This window comes from Procambarus clarkii, chromosome 37 (assembly GCF_040958095.1).
Source record: "Procambarus clarkii isolate CNS0578487 chromosome 37, FALCON_Pclarkii_2.0, whole genome shotgun sequence".
NCBI classification, from domain to species: Eukaryota; Metazoa; Arthropoda; class Malacostraca; order Decapoda; family Cambaridae; genus Procambarus; species Procambarus clarkii.
This window is the reverse complement of record NC_091186.1, coordinates 9,849,147-9,875,771: the sequence shown is the minus strand read 5'-3', so window position 1 is coordinate 9,875,771 and position 26,625 is coordinate 9,849,147. Positions and strand designations below refer to the sequence as shown.

The window sequence follows — 26,625 nt, the reverse complement described above, 5'->3', positions numbered from 1 at the left end:
GCCACCCATCTCCCCCTCAATACTAGAAGGGCGAAGCCTCGGTTGGAGCAAGACCACAGGAGGCAGGGAAGTGATACTGACTGGAACTCAAGTGAGGCCTAACCAGGTCCAACCCCAGAACAAAACCCAACCAGGGCTTCCACCATAACACCAGGAACTCAAACCTGTCGACCTGGAAAAAACCCAGATCCCTGGCTAAAGGGCAACAGATTGGCTGGCTGGGACCCCACACCAGCCAGCTGAATGAGGTGGCCAACCTCCAAAAACCGACAACGAAGAAGGGCCACCATGATCCGAGAGATGCGTAAAATGCAAAACAGCCAAACAGAAAGCTAGTCACCCCACCACAAAACGAACCAACCCTAGAACCCCAGAAGGAGGTCCAGAGAAGCATCGAAGAGACCCAAAATGGGACTAGAAAAGGGGGCAAGGAACGAGGCTGCAGAGACCACGCCCAAAGCCAAACACTCTGACCACCCAACAAGGCAAGGAGAGGAAACTCGCACCGAAAAATTCTCAAAGGCAACTAGGAGCAGGGCTGAGTAATTCCCACATCCCCACCGCCGGGGCAAAGGGGTGACCTACAATAAGGCCGGCACGAACCTAAGCCAGCATGCATAGCAGTGTGTGCCTAGCACCGATCAGGTGCAACGGGCAAGGCCTGCCTGTTTCCTGGTCTGGTTTCTCTTCTTTCTCCTAATGTCTGCTGCCTCTCCTCCTTCCTGGTAAGTCCAGTTTTTGTTCTCTGTGGTTAGTTAGCTTCAGGAAACCATTGGTTAGCCTCCCTCCAGCAACACTGCATTTAATGTAATGAAATGTCCCTTTCTGGAGCTGTTGGCTCCCTGATCGCCCTCCCTACAGGTTCATGGTGGGTTGTTCATCAGTTCCAGAACTAAGGTAAGGGGTTGACTGAGGGCTGGGGACAGGCCAACTGGTGGCAGTAATCATTACTAACAAGTTTCAAGCTGGTTTAGATGAATCCTTTGCTCTATGTGAATTGTTTGCAGAGTTCTTTGATAGTTTTGAGGTTGTTTTTTCTGTGAACCCTCCAGTTGTCTGTAATGCTTCGCTGACTTTCTGAAGGCTTTTTCCAAGAAGGTGGCAGACTGTCGACCACTCCCTGCACCTGTGTTAGGTAGGAAGGGGGAAGGGGGCAGGTTCTGGCTCTAGTCGTGAGTAGGCCAAACAGAACTTTTGTGACAGATGTGACCCTTTAGTATGGAGCAGTCTTGGCAAGATTGCTTCAGGGAACAACTTGAGCTCCTCCAGTAAGAGACATTTCATTACATTCAATGCTGGGTTTTTGCTTAGATTTATAGGTGTCTTTCATATTTAATTTAATGGAGAGAATTCAGTAATCACATCACACCACAGGAGACACACCGCAGCCAACACGACCAGTTCCATGAGCAGTTGGAACGATCAGCAGATTCGTTCTCTGTGGTGGCAGACTACTTGGGACGAGGAGTGTTTACCCATCTTCATTCCCTAGCGGCTATGTATCCTTCCCTTAATACAACGAAGAGTAAGTTGAAAATATTTTGTTACTACACTTATAGTCTTTTGTGAAAATCTTTTTGATTTTGAGTTCATTCAATATTTTGGTTGTAGTTTTCTGAACATGCTGCAGCAGTTTGGCTTAGTGGTAGTAGATGCTTATTTTGCATTTTCTTTTGTATTTTAAATGCATATATATATGTATAATATTTTGTCTCTTTGTAGATCTTTGCTTTCTGAAAATGTTGTAATTTTTGTAGCTGCTTATTTAATCTTGTTTTTATGTATGCATATATTTTATTTGAAGCTATTTAACTTTTGTTATTGTTTTAGTTTTTTAGTTTAAAACTGGGATAGTTTTAAAGAATTTGATGATGTAACACATGCATGTTTAGTTGAGTTGCAACACAGGGCTTGGTCACACACAAGATACCGGCCACCACCCCAGGAACTACCTAAAACGAGCAACAGCTGAAGCATAGCCAGGAAAGCTGCCCCAGAACAGGCCAGAAGAAGGGACTTGTATTAGATGTGATCAGCAGTGAAGACTGTCAACGGGCAAACCGTGGGTGGCGCCCCCAGCAAGCCACGAAAGTAGTACTCAACTCATGCAACATTTATGCGAGGGATGAAGGAAGCCACCCAAATACAACCTTCCTCAGAGTCGAGCACAAAGAAGGAAAATTCTGGGATAATACCTGGCAAACAAGGAAAGCTGTCAATGGACAAAACTGGGTGGCACCCTGAGACACTGCAAGAAGCAGGACACTTGATCAGGAGAGAAAGCCAAAGGCCAGCAACAGACAAGAGAGCAAGCAGGCAAGAGCCTACAGGTGACACAGGAAATCTGCCCTTGGAGCAAAGTTTGACGAAGGATGTCATTGGCAATATTGGTTGGTAGTCTGGAAGGCTGTATGACGTTTTATACCTGCTACACTAAGGAGAGAAATTAGGCAATGACACGTATGCAATCATTCTATAGCAAAATGCTATTAAGGTAACTGACATAATATCCAGTCAGCAGAGAAAGCAGGCAAGCACACTCCCAAGTAAGTCCAGTGTCTTTAACACTCAAAAGTGTCAACTATGTAAAAGCCTGGATGGAGGCCATGTACACCACCTTGGAGAAAATCCAAGGAATAAACCTGATCACAAGACCCGGTAAACGGGTACAGCTGACTGGCATTACGAGAAGTTACACAAAGTGGGCAAATTCAATTCCTTGTGGAGGCCCAATGCCTGCAACACTTGTGAAAGTCCATTAACAAGAAAACCAAGTTGGGTTCCAGGTATACTCCCCCAGAGCAAAGTCCAAGGAAATTCATGAGATTCAATCAATGGGGGACAACCAGAAATGGAAATGATCGACAGGAACCCTGTGATGCTGCATGAAGCAGACAAGCCTAATCTTGAGTTGAAGCCCACACCAAACTACAATCTGGAGAGGAAACTAGGAAAGAAAACCCTAGGCGGGACCTACAAAGTGTGAGTGGGGACTCAGTTGCACATCCCACACAGCAGGAACCGCCAGCAGTATGTAACCCACTACATGGCACACCGTATTCAACAGTACCAGCATTAAATTCGACCCAGAGTGAAGGCCCATGTGTGTAATGCCCAGTAGAGCAAACTAGGGAAACACTGTATACAGTACATGTTTAGGGTGCATCGTATAAATGTTTAGGGTCCCTGTATACAGCACGAGTTTGGGCTACCTCTGCTTACCTATCAATGACTGCGGGGGAGTGAGAACTAGCTCCTTATGCCCATGCCTCCTAGCTGTTTATACCTGGCATTCTAATTACCCGTTTCAACATTAATGTTGTCATCATATTTCTTTTAAAATTATCAATGGAATTGACTTCAACAATCTCTTCCTTCACTGTACTCCACTTGGCACCAACCCTTACATCTCTTGGACTCAATTGTGTGTCCAGCTTCAACTTGGTCTACCTCTTTTCAATTTAAATAGGCTTCCTTTATCCACTGTATCTATTCTCCTCAAAATTTTGTATGTAGTTTTCATATCTCATCTGTTTCTTCTCTCCTCTAAAGTTGTGAGGACGAGTTCTCTCGACCTGTCCTCAACCTGCACAATTTAAATATTAGTGTAGCAACAGCAGGATATTTTTTCACTGATAGTTTGTCTTATTTTAGTAGATTTTCCTGGTGGTACGCTAAACATTATGTACGTTTACATTTGTTATTTATGTTATTTATTCTTTTATTATTTACCTTCCTTAAACTTTACTAGATCAGAGTAATGTTGTACCTCGTGCAGTTGCCGTTAAAGTAGCACAGGATGTGGCAGACTCTGCCTCGGAGGCCCGCATCAGGGCTACTGAGATCCGTCCCAAGCATGGCAAGGGGGTGGTTGGTGAGTCATATTATGCTGGCGTTCACAGTTTCATGTAGTATTAAGTCCATCATTAATTAAATCTTGTACTTGAAGGTAACCAAGGTGAAAAAATTATGTCAAGAGAGGAAAGGGGTTGATTTTTAATATCGCAATATAGTTAACGTGATTTATGGCATCTCTGGAAATGCTTGAGAGTTGTCGGCGCCCTTGTAGTGAGTGATGCTTTTATTATTTGCTTTGCTTCTAGTTTTTATGTTTCTTGATACTGTATTACCTTGAGGTGGTTGTGAGGATGAGTGCTCCCATGCTGCTGCTCACAGTCTTAACATGAATTACAGCCAGGTTAATAGGTACTGTATCCTTTATCAGTGCAAGCAAGTACCAGCTGCTCCTTATGTGTTGGCCAAACTCCATGTGAATGGAGATGGTCAGAGGTTAAATCATTTACAATAGATTTTACATACAACCCTTCATATTCCAGCGGAAGCAACGCATTCAAGCTAGAAATTACCTTACATTCCTCTAGAGTTTCTCGGCCTTCCTTGTACTATGAATGTCTACAAGGCAAAGACAAGTTTCAGTGTGAGGTTACATTGCGTATAGTGCAGCTTAGTTAACCAATGGTCATGCCATCACCTGCTGCCAGTTACACAATTTGTGGAATGTATAATTAACTTTGTTTACTACAGTTACCTGCAACAGTCCAACATTAGTGAAATTAATTATAAAACTTACACCTATATCACAGGCAACACTGGATCCCGTCATTCATTTAGTGCTGGTCATGGTATATTTAAACACTAAAAAGTAATGTTTTACTTTTAAACAAAACTACTTTTAAACATTAAAAAAGTAGTTTAGTTTAAGGAGCCTTGTTAGAGAACTTTATATAACCTATAAATATTGCAAATTCATATTAAATTGCCTGTCATTTATGATTCACACCTAAATAAATGATAAGGGACTGGTACATCGTGTCTTGTGGGGAAATCATAATAAATTGATCATAAATGCAGGAGATTATTTTCCTGTATTTCAGTTCCTGAACCCGAGGGCCGACTCCGGGCACTAGAGAGAGTGAACCAGGGACCAGTCGGTGAGTCAAGCAGTTCCTCTTTCTCACTTCTTGTTATTATCACTACTCGCTTTTAAGGACATTTTAAATGAGTTTCTTAACTTGATATGTCTTAATTTCATTTGATTAGGATTTATAAATGCAGCTGATGTAGGATCTGCAAAGGTGATAACATGAGTAAAGATATATTCTGTGGTGCATGTGTGGGGTGTGTGTGTGTGTGTGTGTGTGTGTGTGTGTATGTGTGTAGTGTGGGAAGTGCATGTGATGTGTGTCTGAGGAGTGCGTATGGTGTATGTCTTGAATGTGTTTGGTGGTGCATGTGTGGGTTATCTTGAGATGATTTTGGGTCTTAGTGTCCCCGCGGCCCGGTCCTTGACCAGGGCCTCCTTTTTGTTACCCCCCCCCCCCCCAGGAAGCAGCCCATAACACCTGTCTAACTCCCAGGTACCTATTTACTGCTAAGTAACAGGGACATCAGGGTGAAAGAAACATTTTGCCCATTTGTCTCTGCCTCCACCGGGGATCGAACCCGGAACCTCGGGACTACGAATCCGAAGCGCTGTCCACTCAGCTGTCAGGCGCCCACACATGGGGAGTGTGTGTGGTGTATGTCTTGGTTGTGTTTGGTGGGGAATGTGTGTGTGGTGCGTGTCTTGGGTGTGTTTGGTGGTGTATGGCTTGGGTGTGTTTGGTGGGGAATGTGTGTGTGGTGCGTGTCTTGGGTGTGTTTGGTGGTGTATGGCTTGGGTGTGTTTGGTGGCGAGCGCATGTGGTGTATGTCTTGGGTGTGTGTGGTGTCAGTGGTAGAGGTTTTTAAAATTGTACTAAACTTTACTTACTTATCTTAACTTTATCTTCTAACAAACAGAGACCCCTACCACTTCCCTGATAATATATCATTAACCACTGCAACTACTACTTATTGCTGCTATCGTCAATCAATCGGTAATGGACACGGGAGTGCATATTGGAAGATCACCCTGAAATCGTCTTATACACAGAGAGGTGTTCAACATCACCTTTACTTGGGGAAACGGCTCCAATCTGACCTATTTGTCCTGAATTCACACCCTGACAAGCTGCAGTGACTCGCCCCACACTCTCCTTGTTTTGAGATGATCTTCTGATTCCCCTTCATGATATTACTGTCCGCTGTCAACCACTCTGCTACCGTGTCTCTCTTTTCCCAGAAATTATCACCTGGACAAGAGCAAAAACCAGTTGTATACAAACATTTATTACATGAAAATAAACAGAAGTAAACTAATACAACAATACAATATCATAGAATTCTACAAACCGGCAACACACCTATATAATATCAGTTCTTCACCAAATAAACTGCACTAGGCTACTGCTCAATTTCTGCCCTCAGCCTCTGGCCTTCTCACTGCTTTTGACTAGGTAACTTACATATAAAAATATCCCCAACCTGAATACAATGACTTTCTCACCTTACATTGCATCACTCATGCCATATGCATTCAAGCACTCCCTCGTACATATCATGGTGTCCATCTAATTCTTTGTTGTGCATCCTGAAGTCCACCACTAAGAACATCTGTCTCTGGGGTCCTCAAAATCAGGTGGGTACTCCGGAAGTTTTTTCAATATTTGCTGTTACTTGAAGTCTCGCTCAATGCCTGTGAAGTTCCACTATGGGGCTTCACCAAAAAAATCTGTAGCACCTCTACACTCGAACTTCGACTCTACTACTGAAGTTTGACTCTGTACTTGAAGTTCTACTCCCACACTATCTCCACCAGACACGATACTCCTACATGAATTTCTTCCCATACAAACCACAGTCAGGATGATGCTACAACTCTCCTCCTCCGACACCCCAATATGGCGCTCGCTTAAGTCGTCCACAAATTCTCTTGGACTGTCTCTAAATGCTTCTTTCAGTCCCGACTTAAGTACACGAAGTCACCTGCCAGGTTTCACACAAACATCTGCTCAATTTCATCCTCTCAAAGGATATCTCACAGTAGGGACCCACAAGAGATACGACCACCATGTATACATGGTGGTCGCGACCACTTAGCGGTTTCAGGCCGCTCCTAATACTGTTCACGATCACATATAAATAATGTACGCTGTCCTTGGCAGCTTCCTCACCTGTTGTACACTGTAGCCTTCACTCAAACACTTAACCAAGAACTATAATCATTCTTCCCAGGAGGGCACTGACGTGCGTCTGTCCTTGACGACTCGCGCTACTCCAGTGATTCTTTATGACCTCCATAATGCCGACATCTTACTTTGTTTCCACAAAATGCTTGCCTCTGCTTTCATCTCTTCAGTCTTAATATATTGATATTTGCTTAATTTACTTCCTTCCCCTGACTCCTACCTCCAGTCAGGTCGGCAGAATAACTCTCATAAGGCAGACCTCCCTCAGTAGGCTACCTGGGGTTCATAACAGTGGGGAGTGTATGTGTTGATGAGTGTGTCGGGGAGTGTGTGTGGTGCATGTCTTGGTTGTGTTTGGTGGTGTGTGAATGGGGAGTGTGTGTGCATGTTTTGGTTGTGTTTGGTGGTGCGTGTGTGAGGTATGCTTGGTGGTGGTGCGTGTGTGAGGTATGCTTGGTGGTGGTGCGTGTGTGAGGTATGCTTGGTGGTGGTGGTGTGTGAGGTATGCTTGGTGGTGATGTGTGTGTGAGGTATGCTTGGTGGTGGTGGTGTGTGTGAGGTATGCTTGGTGGTGGTGGTGTGTGTGAGGTATGCTTGGTGGTGGTGGTGTGTGTGTGAGGTATGCTTGGTGGTGGTGCGTGTGTGTGAGGTATGCTTGGTGGTGGTGTGTGTGTGAGGTATGCTTGGTGGTGATGTGTGTGTGAGGTATGCTTGGTGGTGGTGCGTGTGTGAGGTATGCTTGGTGGTGGTGCGTGTGTGAGGTATGCTTGGTGGTGATGCGTGTGTGAGGTATGCTTGGTGGTGGTGCGTGTGTGAGGTATGCTTGGTGGTGGTGTGTGTGTGAGGTATGCTTGGTGGTGATGTGTGTGTGAGGTATGCTTGGTGGTGGTGTGTGTGTGTGAGGTATGCTTGGTGGTGGTGGTGCGTGTGTGAGGTATGCTTGGTGGTGATGTGTGTGTGAGGTATGCTTGGTGGTGGTGCGTGTGTGTGTGAGGTATGCTTGGTGGTGGTGGTGTGTGTGAGGTATGCTTGGTGGTGGTGCATGTGTGTGAGGTATGCTTGGTGGTGGTGCGTGTGTGAGGTATGCTTGGTGGTGGTGCATGTGTGTGAGGTATGCTTGGTGGTGGTGCGTGTGTGAGGTATGCTTGGTGGTGGTGCGTGTGTGAGGTATGCTTGGTGGTGGTGTGTGTGTGAGGTATGCTTGGTGGTGGTGCGTGTGTGAGGTATGCTTGGTGGTGGTGGTGTGTGTGTGAGGTATGCTTGGTGGTGGTGCGTGTGTGAGGTATGCTTGGTGGTGGTGTGTGTGTGAGGTATGCTTGGTGGTGGTGGTGTGTGTGTGAGGTATGCTTGGTGGTGGTGCGTGTGTGAGGTATGCTTGGTGGTGGTGGTGTGTGTGTGAGGTATGCTTGGTGGTGGTGCGTGTGTGAGGTATGCTTGGTGGTGGTGTGTGTGTGTGAGGTATGCTTGGTGGTGGTGGTGTGTGTGTGAGGTATGCTTGGTGGTGGTGCGTGTGTGAGGTATGCTTGGTGGTGGTGCGTGTGTGAGGTATGCTTGGTGGTGGTGGTGTGTGTGAGGTATGCTTGGTGGTGGTGTGTGTGTGTGTGAGGTATGCTTGGTGGTGGTGTGTGTGTGTGAGGTATGCTTGGTGGTGGTGTGTGTGTGTGAGGTATGCTTGGTGGTGGTGGTGTGTGTGTGAGGTATGCTTGGTGGTGATGTGTGTGTGTGAGGTATGCTTGGTGGTGGTGCGTGTGTGAGGTATGCTTGGTGGTGGTGCGTGTGTGAGGTATGCTTGGTGGTGGTGTGTGTGTGAGGTATGCTTGGTGGTGGTGGTGTGTGTGAGGTATGCTTGGTGGTGGTGTGTGTGTGTGAGGTATGCTTGGTGGTGGTGCGTGTGTGAGGTATGCTTGGTGGTGGTGGTGGTGTGTGTGTGAGGTATGCTTGGTGGTGGTGCGTGTGTGAGGTGTGCTTGGTGGTGTGTGTGTGTGTGAGGTATGCTTGGTGGTGGTGGTGTGTGTGAGGTATGCTTGGTGTGTGGTGCGTGTGTGAGGTATGCTTGGTGGTGGTGGTGGTGTGTGTGTGAGGTATGCTTGGTGGTGGTGGTGCGTGTGTGAGGTATGCTTGGTGGTGGTGGTGTGCGTGTGTGAGGTATGCTTGGTGGTGGTGCGTGTGTGAGGTATGCTTGTGGTGTGTGGTGTGTGTGTGAGGTATGCTTGGTGGTGGTGTGTGTGAGGTATGCTTGGTGGTGGTGCGTGTGTGTGAGGTATGCTTGCTGTGGTGGTGTGTGTGAGGTATGCTTGGTGGTGGTGGTGTGTGTGAGGTATGCTTGGTGGTGGTGGTGCGTGTGTGAGGTATGCTTGGTGGTGGTGCGTGTGTGAGGTATGCTTGGTGGTGGTGCGTGTGTGAGGTATGCTTGGTGGTGGTGTGTGTGTGTGAGGTATGCTTGGTGGTGGTGTGTGTGTGAGGTATGCTTGGTGGTGGTGCGTGTGAGAGGTATGCTTGGTGGTGGTGGTGTATTTGTGGAGGTATGCTTGGTGGTGGTGCGTGTGTGAGGTATGCTTGGTGGTGGTGTGTGTGTGTGAGGTATGCTTGGTGGTGGTGGTGTGTGTGTGAGGTATGCTTGGTGGTGGTGCGTGTGTGAGGTATGCTTGGTGGTGGTGCGTGTGTGAGGTATGCTTGGTGGTGGTGGTGTGTGTGAGGTATGCTTGGTGGTGGTGTGTGTGTGAGGTATGCTTGGTGGTGGTGCGTGTGTGAGGTATGCTTGGTGGTGGTGGTGTGTGTGTGAGGTATGCTTGGTGGTGGTGCGTGTGTGAGGTATGCTTGGTGGTGGTGTGTGTGTGTGAGGTATGCTTGGTGGTGGTGGTGTGTGTGTGAGGTATGCTTGGTGGTGGTGGTGGTGCGTGTGTGAGGTATGCTTGGTGGTGGTGCGTGTGTGTGAGGTATGCTTGGTGGTGGTGGTGTGTGTGAGGTATGCTTGGTGGTGGTGTGTGTGTGAGGTATGCTTGGTGGTGGGTGCGTGTGTGTGAGGTATGCTTGGTGGTGGTGGTGTGTGTTGAGGTATGCTTGGTTGTGGTGGTGTGTGTGAGGTATGCTTGGTGGTGTGTGTGTGAGGTATGCTTGGTGGTGGTGTGTGTGTGAGGTATGCTTGGTTGGTGGTGTGTGTGTGAGGTATGCTTGGTTGGTGGTGTGTGTGTGAGGTATGCTTGGTGGTGGTGGTGTGTGTGTGAGGTATGCTTGGTGGTGGTGGTGTGTGTGAGGTATGCTTGGTGGTGGTGGTGCGTGTGTGAGGTATGCTTGGTGGTGGTGCGTGTGTGAGGTATGCTTTGGTGGTGGTGTGTGTGTGAGGTATGCTTGGTGGTGTGTGGTGTGAGGTATGCTGTGGGGTGTGCGTGTGTGAAGGTATGCTTGGTGGTGGTGTGTGTGTGTGAGGTATGCTTGGTGGTGGTGCGTGTGTGAGGTATGCTTGGTGGTGGTGGTGTGTGTGTGAGGTATGCTTGGTGGTGGTGGTGTGTGTGAGGTATGCTTGGTGGTGTGTGTGTGTGTGAGGTATGCTTGGTGGTGGTGGTGTGGTGTGTGAGGTATGCTTGGTGGTGGTGGTGCGTGTGTGAGGTATGCTGGTGGTGGTGGTGCGTGTGTTGAGGTATGCTTGGTGGTGGTGGTGTGTGTGAGGTATGCTTGGTGGTGGTGTGTGTGTGAGGTATGCTTTGGTGGTGGTGGTGTGTGGAGGTATGCTTGGTGGTTGGTGGTGTGTGTGTGAGGTATGCTTGGTGGTGGTGTCTGTGTGAGGTATGCTTGGTGGTGGTGTCTGTGTGAGGTATGCTTGGTGGTGGTGGTGTGTGAGGTATGCTTGGTGGTGGTGTGTGTGTGAGGTATTCTTGGTGGTGGTGCGTGTGTGTGAGGTATGCTTGGTGGTGGTGCGTGTGTGTGAGGTATGCTTGGTGGTGGTGGTGTGTGTGTGAGGTATGCTTCGTGGTGGTGTGTGTGTGAGGTATGCTTGGTGGTGATGTGTGTGTGAGGTATGCTTGGTGGTGGTGCGTGTGTGAGGTATGCTTGGTGGTGGTGCGTGTGTGAGGTATGCTTGGTGGTGATGTGTGTGTGAGGTATGCTTGGTGGTGGTGCGTGTGTGAGGTATGCTTGGTGGTGGTGTGTGTGTGAGGTATGCTTGGTGGTGATGTGTGTGTGAGGTATGCTTGGTGGTGGTGTGTGTGTGTGAGGTATGCTTGGTGGTGGTGGTGCGTGTGTGAGGTATGCTTGGTGGTGATGTGTGTGTGAGGTATGCTTGGTGGTGGTGCGTGTGTGAGGTATGCTTGGTGGTGGTGGTGTGTGTGAGGTATGCTTGGTGGTGGTGCATGTGTGTGAGGTATGCTTGGTGGTGGTGCGTGTGTGAGGTATGCTTGGTGGTGGTGCGTGTGTGAGGTATGCTTGGTGGTGGTGTGTGTGTGAGGTATGCTTGGTGGTGGTGTGTGTGTGAGGTATGCTTGGTGGTGGTGCGTGTGTGAGGTATGCTTGGTGGTGGTGGTGTGTGTGTGAGGTATGCTTGGTGGTGGTGCGTGTGTGAGGTATGCTTGGTGGTGGTGTGTGTGTGTGAGGTATGCTTGGTGGTGGTGGTGTGTGTGTGAGGTATGCTTGGTGGTGGTGCGTGTGTGAGGTATGCTTGGTGGTGGTGCGTGTGTGAGGTATGCTTGGTGGTGGTGGTGTGTGTGAGGTATGCTTGGTGGTGGTGGTGCGTGTGTGAGGTATGCTTGGTGGTGGTGCGTGTGTGAGGTATGCTTGGTGGTGGTGCGTGTGTGAGGTATGCTTGGTGGTGGTGCGTGTGTGAGGTATGCTTGGTGGTGGTGTGTGTGTGTGAGGTATGCTGGTGGTGGTGTGTGTGTGTGAGGTATGCTTGGTGGTGGTGGTGGTGCGTGTGTGAGGTATGCTTGGTGGTGGTGCGTGTGTGTGAGGTATGCTTGGTGGTGGTGGTGTGTGTGAGGTATGCTTGGTGGTGGTGTGTGTGTGAGGTATGCTTGGTGGTGGTGCGTGTGTGTGAGGTATGCTTGGTGGTGGTGGTGTGTGTGTGAGGTATGCTTGGTGGTGGTGTGTGTGTGAGGTATGCTTGGTGGTGGTGCGTGTGTGTGAGGTATGCTTGGTGGTGTGTGCGTGTGTGAGGTATGCTTGGTGGTGGTGCGTGTTGTGAGGTATGCTTGGTGGTGGTGGTGTGTGTGAGGTATGCTTGGTGGTGGTGGTGTGTGTGAGGTATGCTTGGTGGTGGTGGTGTGTGTGAGGTATGCTTGGTGGTGGTGTGTGTGTGTGTGAGGTATGCTTGGTGGTGGTGTCTGTGTGAGGTATGCTTGGTGGTGGTGTCTGTGTGAGGTATGCTTGGTGGTGGTGGTGTGTGAGGTATGCTTGGTGGTGGTGTGTGTGTGAGGTATGCTTGGTGGTGGTGCGTGTGTGTGAGGTATGCTTGGTGGTGGTGTCGTGTGTGAGGTATGCTTGGTGGTGGTGCGTGTGTGTGAGGTATGCTTGGTGGTGGTGGTGTGTGAGGTATGCTTGGTGGTGGTGGTGTGTGAGGTATGCTTGGTGGTGGTGTGTGTGTGAGGTATGCTTGGTGGTGGTGTGTGTCTGTGTGAGGTATGCTTGGTGGTGGTGTCTGTGTGAGGTATGCTTGGTGGTGGTGTCTGTGTGAGGTATGCTTGGTGGTGGTGGTGTGTGAGGTATGCTTGGTGGTGGTGTGTGTGTGAGGTATGCTTGGTGGTGGTGCGTGTGTGTGAGGTATGCTTGGTGGTGGTGCGTGTGTGTGAGGTATGCTTGGTGGTGGTGGTGTGTGTGTGAGGTATGCTTCGTGGTGGTGTGTGTGTGAGGTATGCTTGGTGGTGGTGTGTGTGTGAGGTATGCTTGGTGGTGGTGCGTGTGTGAGGTATGCTTGGTGGTGGTGCGTGTGTGTGAGGTATGCTTGGTGGTGATGTGTGTGTGAGGTATGCTTGGTGGTGGTGCGTGTGTGAGGTATGCTTGGTGGTGGTGTGTGTGTGAGGTATGCTTGGTGGTGATGTGTGTGTGAGGTATGCTTGGTGGTGTGTGTGTGTGTGAGGTATGCTTGGTGGTGGTGGTGCGTGTGTGAGGTATGCTTGGTGGTGATGTGTGTGTGAGGTATGCTTGGTGGTGGTGCGTGTGTGAGGTATGCTTGGTGGTGGTGGTGTGTGTGAGGTATGCTTGGTGGTGGTGCATGTGTGTGAGGTATGCTTGGTGGTGGTGGCGTGTGTGAGGTATGCTTGGTGGTGGTGCGTGTGTGAGGTATGCTTGTGTGGTGGTGTGTGTGTGAGGTATGCTTGGTGGTGGTGTGTGTGTGAGGTTATGCTTGGTGGTGGTGCGTGTGTGAGGTATGCTTGGTGGTGGTGGTGTTGTGTGAGGTATGCTTGGTGGTGGTGGTGCGTGTGTGAGGTATGCTTGGTGGTGGTGTGTTGTGTGTGAGGTATGCTTGTGTGGTGGTGTGTGTGTGAGGTATGCTTGGTGGTGGTGGTGTGGTGTGAGGTATGCTTGGTGGTGGTGCGTGTGTGAGGTATGCTTGGTGGTGGTGGTGTGTGTGAGGTATGCTTGGTGGTGGTGTGTGTGTGTGAGGTATGCTTGGTGGTGGTGCTGTGTGAGGTATGCTTGGTGGTGGTGTCGTGGTGTGAGGTATGCTTTGGTGGTGGTGTGGTGTGTGAGGTATGCTTGGTGTGGTGGTGTGAGGTATGCTTGGTGGTGGTGTGTGTGTGAGTTATGCTTGGTGGTGGGTGCGTGTGTGAGGTATGCTTGTGGTGGTGGTGTGTGTGAGGTATGCTTGGTGGTGTGGTGTGTGTGAGGTATGCTTCGGTGGTGGTGTGTGTGTGAGGTATGCTTGGTGGTGGTGTGTGTGTGAGGTATGCTTGGTGGTGGTGCGTGTGTGGGTTAGGTATGCTTGGTGGTGTGTGTGTGTGAGGTATGCTTGGTGGTGGTGTGTGTGTGAGGTATGCTTGGTGGTGGTGCGTGTGTGAGGTATGCTTGGTGGTGGTGCGTGTGTGAGGTATGCTTGGTGGTGGTGCGTGTGTGTGAGGTATGCTTGGTGGTGGTGGTGTGTGTGAGGTATGCTTGGTGGTGGTGTGTGTGTGAGGTATGCTTGGTGGTGGTGGTGTGTGTGAGGTATGCTTGGTGGTGGTGTGTGTGTGTGTGTGAGGTATGCTTGGTGGTGGTGCGTGTGTGTGAGGTATGCTTGGTGGTGGTGCGTGTGTGTGAGGTATGCTTGGTGGTGGTGTGTGTGTGTGTGAGGTATGCTTGGTGGTGGTGTCTGTGTGAGGTATGCTTGGTGGTGGTGTCTGTGTGAGGTATGCTTGGTGGTGGTGTGTGTGAGGTATGCTTGGTGGTGGTGCGTGTGTGAGGTATGCTTGGTGGTGGTGGTGGTGTGTGAGGTATGCTTGGTGGTGGTGTGTGTGTGTGAGGTATGCTTGGTGGTGGTGTGTGTGTGTGAGGTATGCTTGGTGGTGGGTGTGTGTGTGAGGTATGCTTGGTGGTGGTGTGTGTGTGAGGTATGCTTGGTGGTGGTGCGTGTGTGAGGTATGCTTGGTGGTGGTGTTGTGTGTGTGAGGTATGCTTGGTGGTGGTGGTGTGTGTGTGAGGTATGCTTGGTGGTGGTGGTGTCGTGTGTGAGGTATGCTTGGTGGTGGTGGTGTGTGTGAGGTATGCTTGGTGGTGGTGCGTGTGTGAGGTATGCTTGGTGGTGGGTGTGTGTGTGAGGTATGCTTGGTGGTGGTGTGTGTGTGAGGTATGCTTGGTGGTGGTGGTGTGCGTGTGTGAGGTATGCTTGGTGGTGGTGCTGTGTGTGAGGTATGCTTGGTGGTGGTGGTGTGTTGTGAGGTATGCTTGGTGGTGGTGGTGTGTGTGAGGTATGCTTGGTGGTGCTGTGTGTGTGAAGGTATGCTTGGTGGTGGTGTGTGTGTGTGAGGTATGCTTGGTGGGTGGTGTGTGTTGTGAGGTATGCTTGGTGGTGGTTGTGTGTGTGAGGTATGCTTGGTGGGTGTGGTTGTGTGAGGTATGGCTTGGTGGTGGTGGTGTGTGAGGTATGCTGGTGGTGGTGCTGTGTGTGAGTATGCTTGGTGGTGGTGGTGTGTGAGGTATGCTTGGTGGTGGTGGTGTGTGAGGTATGCTTGGTGGTGGTGTGTGTGTGAGGTATGCTGGTGGTGATGTGTGTGTGAGGTATGCTTGGTGGTGGTGTGTGTGTGTGAGGTATGCTTGGTGGTGGTGGTGTGTGTGTGAGTATGCTGGTGGTGGTGTGTGTGTGAGGTATGCTTGGTGGTGTGTGTGTGTGTGAGGTATGCTTGGTGGTGGTGGTGTGTGTGAGGTATGCTTGGTGAGTGGTGCTGTGTTGTGAGGTATGCTTGGTGGTGGCGTGCGTGTGTGAGGTATGCTTGGTGGTGGTGCGTGTGTGAGGTATGCTTGGTGGTGGTGGTGTGTGTGTGAGGTATGCTTGGTGGTGGTGTGTGTGTGAGGTATGCTTGGTGGTGGTGCGTGTGTGAGGTATGCTTGGTGGTGGTGGTGTGTGTGAGGTATGCTTGGTGGTGTGCGTGTGTGAGGTATGCTTGGTGGTGGTGTGTGTGTGAGGTATGCTTGGTGTGGTGTGTGTGTGTGAGGTATGCTTGGTGGTGGTGCGTGTGTGAGGTATGCTTGGTGGTGGTGCGTGTGTGAGGTATGCTTGGTGGTGGTGGTGTGTGTGAGGTATGCTTGGTGGTGGTGTGTGTGTGAGGTATGCTTGGTGGTGGTGCGTGTGTGAGGTATGCTTGGTGGTGGTGGTGTGTGTGTGAGGTATGCTTGGTGGTGGTGCGTGTGTGAGGTATGCTTGGTGGTGGTGTGTGTGTGTGAGGTATGCTTGGTGGTGGTGGTGTGTGTGTGAGGTATGCTTGGTGGTGTGGTGGTGCGTGTGTGAGGTATGCTTGGTGGTGGTGCGTGTGTGAGGTATGCTTGGTGGTGGTGTGTGTGTGAGGTATGCTTGGTGTGGTGTGTGTGTGAGGTATGCTTGGTGGTGGTGGTGTGTGTGAGGTATGCTTGGTGGTGGTGTGTGTGTGAGGTATGCTTGGTGGTGGTGGTGTGTGTGAGGTATGCTTGGTGGTGGTGGTGTGTGTGAGGTATGCTTGGTGGTGGTGCGTGTGTGAGGTATGCTTGGTGGTGGTGTGTGTGAGGTATGCTTGGTGGTGGTGTGTGTGTGAGGTATGCTTGGTGGTGGTGCGTGTGTGAGGTATGCTTGGTGGTGGTGGTGCGTGTGTGAGGTATGCTTGGTGGTGGTGTGTGTGTGTGAGGTATGCTTGGTGGTGGTGTGTGTGTGAGGTATGCTTGGTGGTGTGTGTGTGTGAGGTATGCTTGGTGGTGGTGTGTGTGTGAGGTATGCTTGGTGGTGGTGTGTGTGTGAGGTATGCTTGGTGGTGTGGTGCGTGTGTGAGGTATGCTTGGTGGTGGTGGTGCGTGTGAGGTATGCTTGGTGGTGGTGTGTGTGTGTGAGGTATGCTTGGTGGTGGTGTGTGTGAGGTATGCTTGGTGGTGGTGGTGTGTGAGGTATGCTTGTGGTGTGTGTGTGTGTGAGGTATGCTTGGTGGTGGTGTGTGTGTGTGAGGTATGCTTGGTGGTGGTGTCTGTGTGAGGTATGCTTGGTGGTGGTGTGTGTGAGGTATGCTTGGTGGTGGTGGTGTGTGAGGTATGCTTGTGGTGGTGTGTGTGTGAGGTATGCTTGGTGGTGTGCGTGTGTGTGAGGTATGCTTGGTGGTGGTGCGTGTGTGAGGTATGCTTGGTGGTGGTGTGTGTGTGAGGTATGCTTGGTGGTGTGTGTGTGTGAGGTATGCTTGGTGGTGATGTGTGTGTGAGGTATGCTTGGTGGTGGTGCGTGTGTGAGGTATGCTTGGTGGTGGTGGTGTGTGAGGTATGCTTGGTGGTGATGTGTGTGTGAGGTATGCTTGGTGGTGGTGCGTGTGTGAGGTATGCTTGGTGGTGGTGTGTGTGAGGTATGCTTGGTGGTGATGTGTGTGAGGTATGCTTGGTGGTGGTGTGTGTGAGGTATGCTTGGTGGTGTGGTGCGTGTGTGAGGTATGCTTGGTGGTGTGTGTGTGTGAGGTATGCTTGGTGGTGGTGCGTGTGTGAGGTATGCTTGGTGGTGGTGGTGTGTGAGGTATGCTTGGTGGTGGTGCATGTGTGTGAGGTATGCTTGGTGGTGGTGCGTGTGTGAGGTATGCTTGGTGGTGGTGCGTGTGTGAGGTATGCTTGGTGGTGGTGTGTGTGTGAGGTATGCTTGGTGGTGGTGTGTGTGTGAGGTATGCTTGGTGGTGGTGCGTGTGTGAGGTATGCTTGGTGGTGGTGTGTGTGTGTGAGGTATGCTTGGTGGTGGTGCGTGTGTGAGGTATGCTTGGTGGTGGTGTGTGTGTGTGAGGTATGCTTGGTGTGGTGGTGTGTGTGTGAGGTATGCTTGGTGGTGGTGTGTGTGTGAGGTATGCTTGGTGGTGGTGCGTGTGTGAGGTATGCTTGGTGGTGGTGGTGTGTGAGGTATGCTTGGTGGTGGTGTGTGTGAGGTATGCTTGGTGGTGGTGCGTGTGTGAGGTATGCTTGGTGGTGGTGGTGTGTGTGTGAGGTATGCTTGGTGGTGGTGCGTGTGTGAGGTATGCTTGGTGGTGGTGTGTGTGTGTGAGGTATGCTTGGTGGTGGTGGTGTGTGTGTGAGGTATGCTTGGTGGTGGTGGTGTGTGTGAGGTATGCTTGGTGGTGGTGCGTGTGTGAGGTATGCTTGGTGGTGGTGGTGTGTGTGAGGTATGCTTGGTGGTGGTGGTGTGTGTGTGAGGTATGCTTGGTGGTGGTGCTGTGTGTGAGGTATGCTTGGTGGTGGTGTGTGTGTGAGGTATGCTTGGTGGTGGTGTGTGTGTGAGGTATGCTTGGTGGTGGTGCGTGTGTGTGAGGTATGCTTGGTGGTGGTGATGTGTGTGGAGGTATGCTTGTGGTGGTGGTGCGTGTGTGAGGTATGCTTGGTGGTGGTGGTGGTGTGTGAGGTATGCTTGGTGGTGGTGCGTGTGTGAGGTATGCTTGGTGGTGGTGTGTGTGTGAGGTATGCTTGGTGGTGTGTGTGTGTGAGGTATGCTTGGTGGTGGTGCGTGTGAGGTATGCTTGGTGGTGGTGGTGTGTGTGAGGTATGCTTGGTGGTGGTGGTGTGTGTGTGAGGTATGCTTGGTGGTGGTGGTGTGTGTGTGAGGTATGCTTGGTGGTGGTGTGTGTGAGGTATGCTTGGTGGTGGTGTGTGTGTGAGGTATGCTTGGTGGTGGTGGTGTGTGTGTGAGGTATGCTTGGTGGTGGTGTGTGTGAGGTATGCTTGGTGGTGGTGCGTGTGAGGTATGCTTGGTGGTGGTGTGTGTGTGTGTGTGATGTATGCTTGGGTGGTGTGGTGTGTGAGGTATGCTTGGTGGTGGTGCGTGTGTGAGGTATGCTTGGTGGTGGTGTGTGTGTGAGGTATGCTTGGTGGTGGTGTGTGTGTGAGGTATGCTTGGTGGTGTGTGTGTGTGAGGTATGCTTGGTGGTGGTGGTGGTGTGAGGTATGCTTGGTGGTGTGTGTGAGGTATGCTTGGTGGTGGTGGTGTGTGTGTGAGGTATGCTTGGTGGTGTGTGTGTGTGAGGTATGCTTGGTGGTGGTGGTGTGTGTGAGGTATGCTTGGTGGTGTGTGTGTGAGGTATGCTTGGTGGTGGTGTGTGTGTGAGGTATGCTTGGGTGGTGGTGTGTGTGTGAGGTATGCTTGGTGGTGTGTGTGTGTGAGGTATGCTTGGTGTGGTGGTGTGTGTGAGGTATGCTTGGTGGTGGTGTGTGTGAGGTATGCTTGGTGGTGGTGCTGTGTGAGGTATGCTTGGTGGTGGTGTGTGTGTGAGGTATGCTTGGTGGTGGTGTGTGTGAGGTATGCTTGGTGGTGGTGTGTGTGAGGTATGCTTGGTGGTGTGTGTGTGTGAGGTATGCTTGGTGGTGGTGTGTGTGTGAGGTATGCTTGGTGGTGGTGTGTGTGTGAGGTATGCTTGGTGGTGTGGTGTGTGTGAGGTATGCTTGGTGGTGGTGCGTGTGTGAGGTATGCTTGGTGGTGGTGCGTGTGTGAGGTATGCTTGGTGGTGGTGTGTGTGGTATGCTTGGTGGTGGTGTGTGTGAGGTATGCTTGGTGGTGGTGTGTGTGTGAGGTATGCTTGGTGGTGTGTGTGTGTGAGGTATGCTTGGTGGTGGTGTGTGTGTGAGGTATGCTTGGTGGTGGTGGTGTGTGTGAGGTATGCTTGGTGGTGGTGTGTGTGTGAGGTATGCTTGGTGGTGGTGCGTGTGTGAGGTATGCTTGGTGGTGATGTGTGTGTGAGGTATGCTTGGTGGTGGTGTGTGTGTGAGGTATGCTTGGTGGTGGTGTGTGTGTGTGAGGTATGCTTGGTGGTGGTGCGTGTGTGTGAGGTATGCTTGGTGTGGTGCGTGTGTGAGGTATGCTTGGTGGTGGTGCGTGTGTGTGAGGTATGCTTGGTGGTGGTGCGTGTGTGAGGTATGCTTGGTGGTGGTGCGTGTGTGAGGTATGCTTGGTGGTGGTGCGTGTGTGTGAGGTATGCTTGGTGGTGGTGCGTGTGTGTGAGGTATGCTTGGTGGTGGTGCGTGTGTGAGGTATGCTTGGTGGTGGTGCGTGTGTGTGAGGTATGCTTGGTGGTGATGTGTGTGTGAGGTATGCTTGGTGGTGATGTGTGTGTGAGGTATGCTTGGTGGTGGTGGTGTGTGTGAGGTATGCTTGGTGGTGGTGCGTGTGTGAGGTATGCTTGGTGGTGGTGCGTGTGTGAGGTATGCTTGGTGGTGATGTGTGTGTGAGGTATGCTTGGTGGTGTGGTGTGTGTGAGGTATGCTTGGTGGTGGTGCGTGTGTGTGAGGTATGCTTGGTGGTGGTGCGTGTGTGAGGTATGCTTGGTGGTGGTGCGTGTGTGTGAGGTATGCTTGGTGGTGGTGTGTGTGTGAGGTATGCTTGGTGGTGATGTGTGTGTGAGGTATGCTTGGTGGTGGTGGTGTGTGTGAGGTATGCTTGGTGGTGGTGCGTGTGTGAGGTATGCTTGGTGGTGGTGCGTGTGTGAGGTATGCTTGGTGGTGATGTGTGTGTGAGGTATGCTTGGTGGTGGTGGTGTGTGTGTGTGAGGTATGCTTGGTGGTGGTGCGTGTGTGTGAGGTATGCTTGGTGGTGGTGCGTGTGTGAGGTATGCTTGGTGGTGGGTGTGTGTGAGGTATGCTTGGTGGTGGTGGTGTGTGTGAGGTATGCTGGTGGTGGTGGTGTGTGTGTGAGGTATGCTTGGTGGTGGTGTGTGTGTGAGGTATGCTTGGTGGTGGTGTGTGTGAGGTATGCTTGGTGGTGGTGTGTGTGTGAGGTATGCTTGGTGTGTGGGTGTGTGTGAGGTATGCTTGGTGGTGGTGCGTGTGTGAGGTATGCTTGGTGGTGGTGGTGTGTGTGTGAGGTATGCTTGGTGGTGATGTGTGTGTGAGGTATGCTTGGTGGTGGTGCGTGTGTGTGAGGTATGCTTGGTGGTGATGTGTGTGTGAGGTATGCTTGGTGGTGTGTGTGTGAGGTATGCTTTGGTGGTGGTGTGTGTGAGGTATGCTTGGTGGTGGTGCGTGTGTGAGGTATGCTTGGTGGTGGTGTGTGTGTGAGGTATGCTTGGTGGTGTGTGTGTGTGTGAGGTATGCTTGGTGGTGGTGTGTGTGTGAGGTATGCTTGGTGGTGTGTGTGTGTGTGAGGTATGCTTGGTGGTGGTGTGTGTGTGAGGTATGCTTGGTGGTGGTGTGTGTGTGAGGTATGCTTGGTGGTGTGTGTGTGTGAGGTATGCTTGGTGGTGGTGTGTGTGTGTGAGGTATGCTTGGTGGTGGTGCGTGTGTGAGGTATGCTTGGTGGTGATGTGTGTGTGAGGTATGCTTGGTGGTGGTGGTGTGTGTGTGTGAGGTATGCTTGGTGGTGGTGTGTGTGTGTGAGGTATGCTTGGTGGTGGTGTGTGTGTGAGGTATGCTTGGTGGTGGTGGTGTGTGTGTGAGGTATGCTTGGTGGTGTGGTGTGTGTGTGAGGTATGCTTGGTGGTGGTGATGTGTGTGTGAGGTATGCTTGGTGGTGGTGTGGTGTGTGTGAGGTATGCTTGGTGGTGGTGTGTGTGAGGTATGCTTGGTGGTGGTGTGTGTGTGAGGTATGCTTGGTGGTGGTGTGTGTGTGAGGTATGCTTGGTGGTGGTGTGTGTGTGAGGTATGCTTGGTGGTGGTGTGTGTGTGAGGTATGCTTGGTGGTGGTGTGTGTGTGAGGTATGCTTGGTGGTGTGTGTGTGTGAGGTATGCTTGGTGGTGGTGTGTGTGTGAGGTATGCTTGGTGGTGGTGTGTGTGTGAGGTATGCTTGGTGGTGGTGTCTGTGTGAGGTATGCTTGGTGGTGGTGTGTGTGTGAGGTATGCTTGGTGGTGGTGTGTGTGTGAGGTATGCTTGGTGGTGGTGTGTGTGTGAGGTATGCTTGGTGGTGGTGTGTGTGTGAGGTATGCTTGGTGGTGGTGCGTGTGTGAGGTATGCTTGGTGGTGGTGCGTGTGTGAGGTATGCTTGGTGGTGGTGGTGTGTGTGTGAGGTATGCTTGGTGGTGGTGGTGTGTGTGTGAGGTATGCTTGGTGGTGGTGGTGTGTGTGAGGTATGCTTGGTGGTGGTGTGTGTGTGAGGTATGCTTGGTGGTGGTGGTGTGTGTGAGGTATGCTTGGGTGGTGGTGCGTGTGTGAGGTATGCTTGGTGGTGGTGGTGCGTGTGTGAGGTATGCTTGGTGGTGGTGTGTGTGTGAGGTATGCTTGGTGGTGGTGCGTGTGTGAGGTATGCTTGGTGGTGGTGTGTGTGTGAGGTATGCTTGGTGGTGGTGTGTGTGAGGTATGCTTGGTGGTGGTGTGTGTGTGAGGTATGCTTGGTGGTGGTGGTGTGTGTGTGAGGTATGCTTGGTGGTGGTGTGTGTGTGTGAGGTATGCTTGGTGGTGGTGGTGTGTGAGGTATGCTTGGTGGTGGTGGTGTGTGTGTGTGAGGTATGCTTGGTGGTGGTGGTGTGTGTGTGAGGTATGCTTGGTGGTGGTGCGTGTGTGAGGTATGCTTGGTGGTGGTGGTGCGTGTGTGAGGTATGCTTGGTGGTGATGTGTGTGTGAGGTATGCTTGGTGGTGGTGCGTGTGTGTGAGGTATGCTTGGTGGTGATGTGTGTGTGAGGTATGCTTGGTGGTGATGTGTGTGTGAGGTATGCTTGGTGGTGGTGGTGTGTGTGAGGTATGCTTGGTGGTGGTGCGTGTGTGAGGTATGCTTGGTGGTGGTGGTGTGTGTGAGGTATGCTTGGTGGTGATGATGTGTGTGTGAGGTATGCTTGGTGGTGGTGTGTGTGTGAGGTATGCTTGGTGGTGATGTGTGTGTGAGGTATGCTTGGTGGTGGTGTGTGTGTGTGAGGTATGCTTGGTGGTGGTGATGTGTGTGTGAGGTATGCTTGGTGGTGATGTGTGTGTGAGGTATGCTTGGTGGTGGTGATGTGTGTGTGAGGTATGCTTGGTGGTGGTGCGTGTGTGAGGTATGCTTGGTGGTGATGTGTGTGTGAGGTATGCTTGGTGGTGTGGTGTGTGTGTGTGAGGTATGCTTGGTGGTGGTGATGTGTGTGTGAGGTATGCTTGGTGGTGGTGTGTGTGTGAGGTATGCTTGGTGGTGGTGGTGTGTGTGTGAGGTATGCTTGGTGGTGATGTGTGTGTGTGTGAGGTATGCTTGGTGGTGGTGATGTGTGTGTGAGGTATGCTTGGTGGTGGTGTGTGTGTGTGTGAGGTATGCTTGGTGGTGGTGTGTGTGTGAGGTATGCTTGGTGGTGGTGTGTGTGTGAGGTATGCTTGGTGGTGGTGTGTGTGTGAGGTATGCTTGGTGGTGGTGTGTGTGTGAGGTATGCTTGGTGGTGGTGTGTGTGTGAGGTATGCTTGGTGGTGGTGTGTGTGTGAGGTATGCTTAGTGGTGGTGGTGTGTGTGTGAGGTTATGCTTGGTGGTGGTGGTGTGTGTGAGGTATGCTTGGTGGGTGTGTGTGTGAGGTATGCTGGTCGGTGTGTGTGTGTGTGAGGTATGCTTGGTGGGGGTGCGTGTGTGAGGTATGCTTGGTGGTGGTGTGTGTGTGAGGTATGCTTGGTGGTGGTGTTGTGTGTGAGGTATGCTTGGTGGTGGTGTGTGTGAGAGGTATGCTTGGTGGTGGTGTGTGTGTGAGGTATGCTTGGTGGTGGTGAGTGTGTGTGAGGTATGCTTGGTGGTGGTGTGCATGTGGTGAGGTATGCTTGTGGTGGTGGTGTGTGTGTGAGGTATGCTTGGTGGTGGTGTGTGTGTGAGGTATGCTTGGTGGTGGTGGTGTGCTGTGTGAGGTATGCTTGGTGGTGGTGGTGCATGTGTGAGGTATGCTTGGTGGTGGTGTGTGTGTGAGGTATGCTTGGTGGTGGTGGTGTGTGTGAGGTATGCTTGGTGGTGGTGTGTGTGTGAGGTATGCTTGGTGGTGGTGTGTGTGTGAGTATGCTTGGTGGTGTAGTGTGTGTGAGGTATGCTGGTGGTGGTGTGTGTGTGAGGTATGCTTGGTGGTGGTGTGTGTGTGAGGTATGCTGGTGGTGGTGGCTGTGTGTGTGGGTATGCTTGGTGGTGTGCGTGTGTGAGGTATGCTTGGTGGTGGTGCGTGTGTGTGAGGTATGCTTGGTGGTGGTGCGTGTGTGTGAGGTATGCTTGGTGGTGGTGCGTGTGTGGAGTTGCTTGGTGGTGGTGGCGTGTGTGAGGTATGCTTGGTGGTGGTGCGTGTGTGTGAGGTATGCTTGGTGGTGGTGGTGCGTGTGTGAGGTATGCTTGGTGGTGGTGCGTGTGTGTGAGGTATGCTTGGTGGTGGTGGTGTGTGTGAGGTATGCTTGGTGGTGATGTGTGTGTGAGGTATGCTTGGTGGTGGTGGTGGGTGTGAGGTATGCTTGGTGGTGGTGCGTGTGTGAGGTATGCTTGGTGGTGGTGCGTGTGTGAGGTATGCTTGGTGGTGGTGTGTGTGTGAGGTATGCTTGGTGGTGGTGTGTGTGTGAGGTATGCTTGGTGGTGGTGGTGTGTGTGAGGTATGCTTGGTGGTGGTGCGTGTGTGAGGTATGCTTGGTGGTGGTGCGTGTGTGAGGTATGCTTGGTGGTGATGTGTGTGTGAGGTATGCTTGGTGGTGGTGTGTGTGTGAGGTATGCTTGGTGGTGGTGGTGTGTGTGTGAGGTATGCTTGGTGGTGGTGCGTGTGTGTGAGGTATGCTTGGTTGTGGTGCGTGTGTGAGGTATGCTTGGTGGTGGTGCGTGTGTGTGAGGTATGCTTGGTGGTGGTGCGTGTGTGTGAGGTATGCTTGGTGGTGGTGCGTGTGTGAGGTATGCTTGGTGGTGGTGCGTGTGTGTGAGGTATGCTTGGTGGAGGTGCGTGTGTGTGAGGTATGCTTGGTGGTGGTGTCGTGTGTGAGGTATGCTTGGTGGTGGTGCGTGTGGTGTGAGGTATGCTTGGTGGTGATGTGTGTGTGAGGTATGCTTGGTGGTGATGTGTGTGTGAGGTATGCTTGGTGGTGGTGGTGTGTGTGAGGTATGCTTGGGTGGTGCGTGTGTGAGGTATGCTTGGTGGTGGTGCGTGTGTGAGGTATGCTTGGTGGTGATGTGTGTGTGAGGTATGCTTGGTGGTGGTGGTGTGTGTGTGTGAGGTATGCTTGGTGGTGGTGCGTGTGTGTGAGGTATGCTTGGTGGTGGTGCGTGTGTGAGGTATGCTTGGTGGTGGTGCGTGTGTGTGAGGTATGCTTGGTGGTGATGTGTGTGTGAGGTATGCTTGGTGGTGTGTGTGTGTGAGGTATGCTTGGTGGTGGTGGTGTGTGTGAGGTATGCTTGGTGGTGGTGCGTGTGTGAGGTATGCTTGGTGGTGGTGCGTGTGTGAGGTATGCTTGGTGGTGATGTGTGTGTGAGGTATGCTTGGTGTGGTGGTGTGTGTGTGTGAGGTATGCTTGGTGGTGGTGCGTGTGTGTGAGGTATGCTTGGTGGTGGTGGTGCTGTGTGTGAGGTATGCTTGTTGGTGATGTGTGTGTGTGAGGTATGCTTGGTGTGGTGAGTGGGTGTGAGGTATGCTTGGTGGTGGTTGGTGTGTGTGTGAGAGGTATGGCTTGGTGGTGGTGAGTGTGTTGTGAGGTATGCTTGGTGGGTGGTGGTGTGTGAGGGTAGGCTTGGTGGTGGTGGGTGTGTGTTGTGTGAGGTATGCCTTGTGTGGTGGTGTGTGTGTGTGGAAGGTATGCTTGGTGGTGGTGCGTGTGGTGAGGATGCTTGGTGGTGGTGGTGCGTGTGTGAGGTATGCTTGGTGGTGGATGGTGTGTGTGAGGTATGCTTGTGGTGGTGGTGCGTGTGTGTGAGGTATGCTTTGGTGGTGGATGGGGTGTGAGGTATGTGCTTGGTGGGGTGATGTGTGTGTGAGGGTATGCTCTGGTGGTGGTGGGTGTGTGAGGTATGCTTGGGCTGGTGGTGCTGTGGTGTGAGGTATGCTGGTGGTGGTGGTGTGTGTGAGGTATTGCTTGGTGGTGGTGATGTGTTGTGAGGTATGCCTTGGTGGTGGTGGTTGTGTTGTGAGGTATGCTTGGTGGTGGTGGTGTGTGTGAGGTATGCTTGGTGGTGATGATGTGTGTGTGAGGTATGCTTGGTGGTGGTGTGTGTGTGTGAGGTATGCTTGGTGGTGATGTGTGTGTGTGAGGTATGCTTGGTGGGTGGTGTGTGTGTTGAGGTATGCTTGGTGGTGTGGTGTGTGTGAGGTATGCTTGGTGGTGATGTGTGTGTGAGGTATGCTTGTGGTGGTGATGTGTGTGTGAGGTATGCTTGGTGGTGGTGCGTGTGTGTGAGGTATGCTTGGTGGTGATGTGTGTGTGAGGTATGCTTGGTGGTGGTGGTGTGTGGGTGAGGTATGCTTGTGGTGGTGTGTGTGTGTGAGGTATGCTTGGTGGTGGTGTGTTGTGTGAGTTATGCTGGGTGTTGGTGTGTGTGTGAGGTATGCTTGGTGGTGTGTGTGTGGTGTGAGGTATGCTGGTGGTGATGTGTGTTGTGTGAGGTATGCTTGGTGGTGGTGATGTGTGTGTGAGGTATGCTTGGTGTGGTGTGTGTGTGTGAGGTATGCTTGGTGGTGGTGTGTGTGTGAGGTATGCTTGGTGTGGTGTGTGTGTGAGGTATGCTTGGTGGTGGTGTGTGTGTGAGGTATGCTTGGTGGTGGTGTGTGTGTGAGGTATGCTTGGTGGTGGTGTGTGTGTGAGGTATGCTTGGTGGTGGTGTGTGTGTGAGGTATGCTTGGTGGTGGTGTGTGTGTGAGGTATGCTTGGTGGTGGTGTGTGTGTGAGGTATGCTTGGTGGTGGTGTGTGTGTGAGGTATGCTTGGTGGTGGTGTGTGTGTGAGGTATGCTTGGTGGTGGTGTGTGTGTGAGGTATGCTTGGTGGTGGTGTGTGTGAGGTATGCTTGGTGGTGGTGTGTGTGTGAGGTATGCTTGGTGGTGGTGTGTGTGAGGTATGCTTGTGGTGGTGGTGTGTGTGTG

The 26,625-nt window shown here is 51.6% G+C and overlaps 1 protein-coding gene across 4 annotated transcripts in view; it reads left to right on the top strand.

The window, feature by feature from the left end:
* Positions 1 to 26,625, top strand: part of LOC138372023 (vacuolar protein sorting-associated protein 11 homolog) — a 71,074-nt gene that overhangs the window by 35,884 nt on the left and 8,565 nt on the right. The window contains exons 19-22 of one of the 4 annotated variants that reach the window (XR_011230628.1): positions 1,375 to 1,525; positions 3,752 to 3,874; positions 4,896 to 4,952; positions 5,803 to 6,520. Coding sequence is in view for 2 of the 4 variants with exons in the window: in XM_069337091.1 (XP_069193192.1) it covers positions 1,375 to 1,525; positions 3,752 to 3,874; positions 4,896 to 4,952 (331 nt within the window). In the remaining 2 variants the exon portion in view is untranslated. The remainder of the gene's footprint in view (positions 1 to 1,374; positions 1,526 to 3,751; positions 3,875 to 4,895; positions 4,953 to 5,802; positions 6,521 to 26,625) is intronic. The other 3 variants (XR_011230629.1, XM_069337091.1, XM_069337092.1) reach the window with 3 other exon arrangements.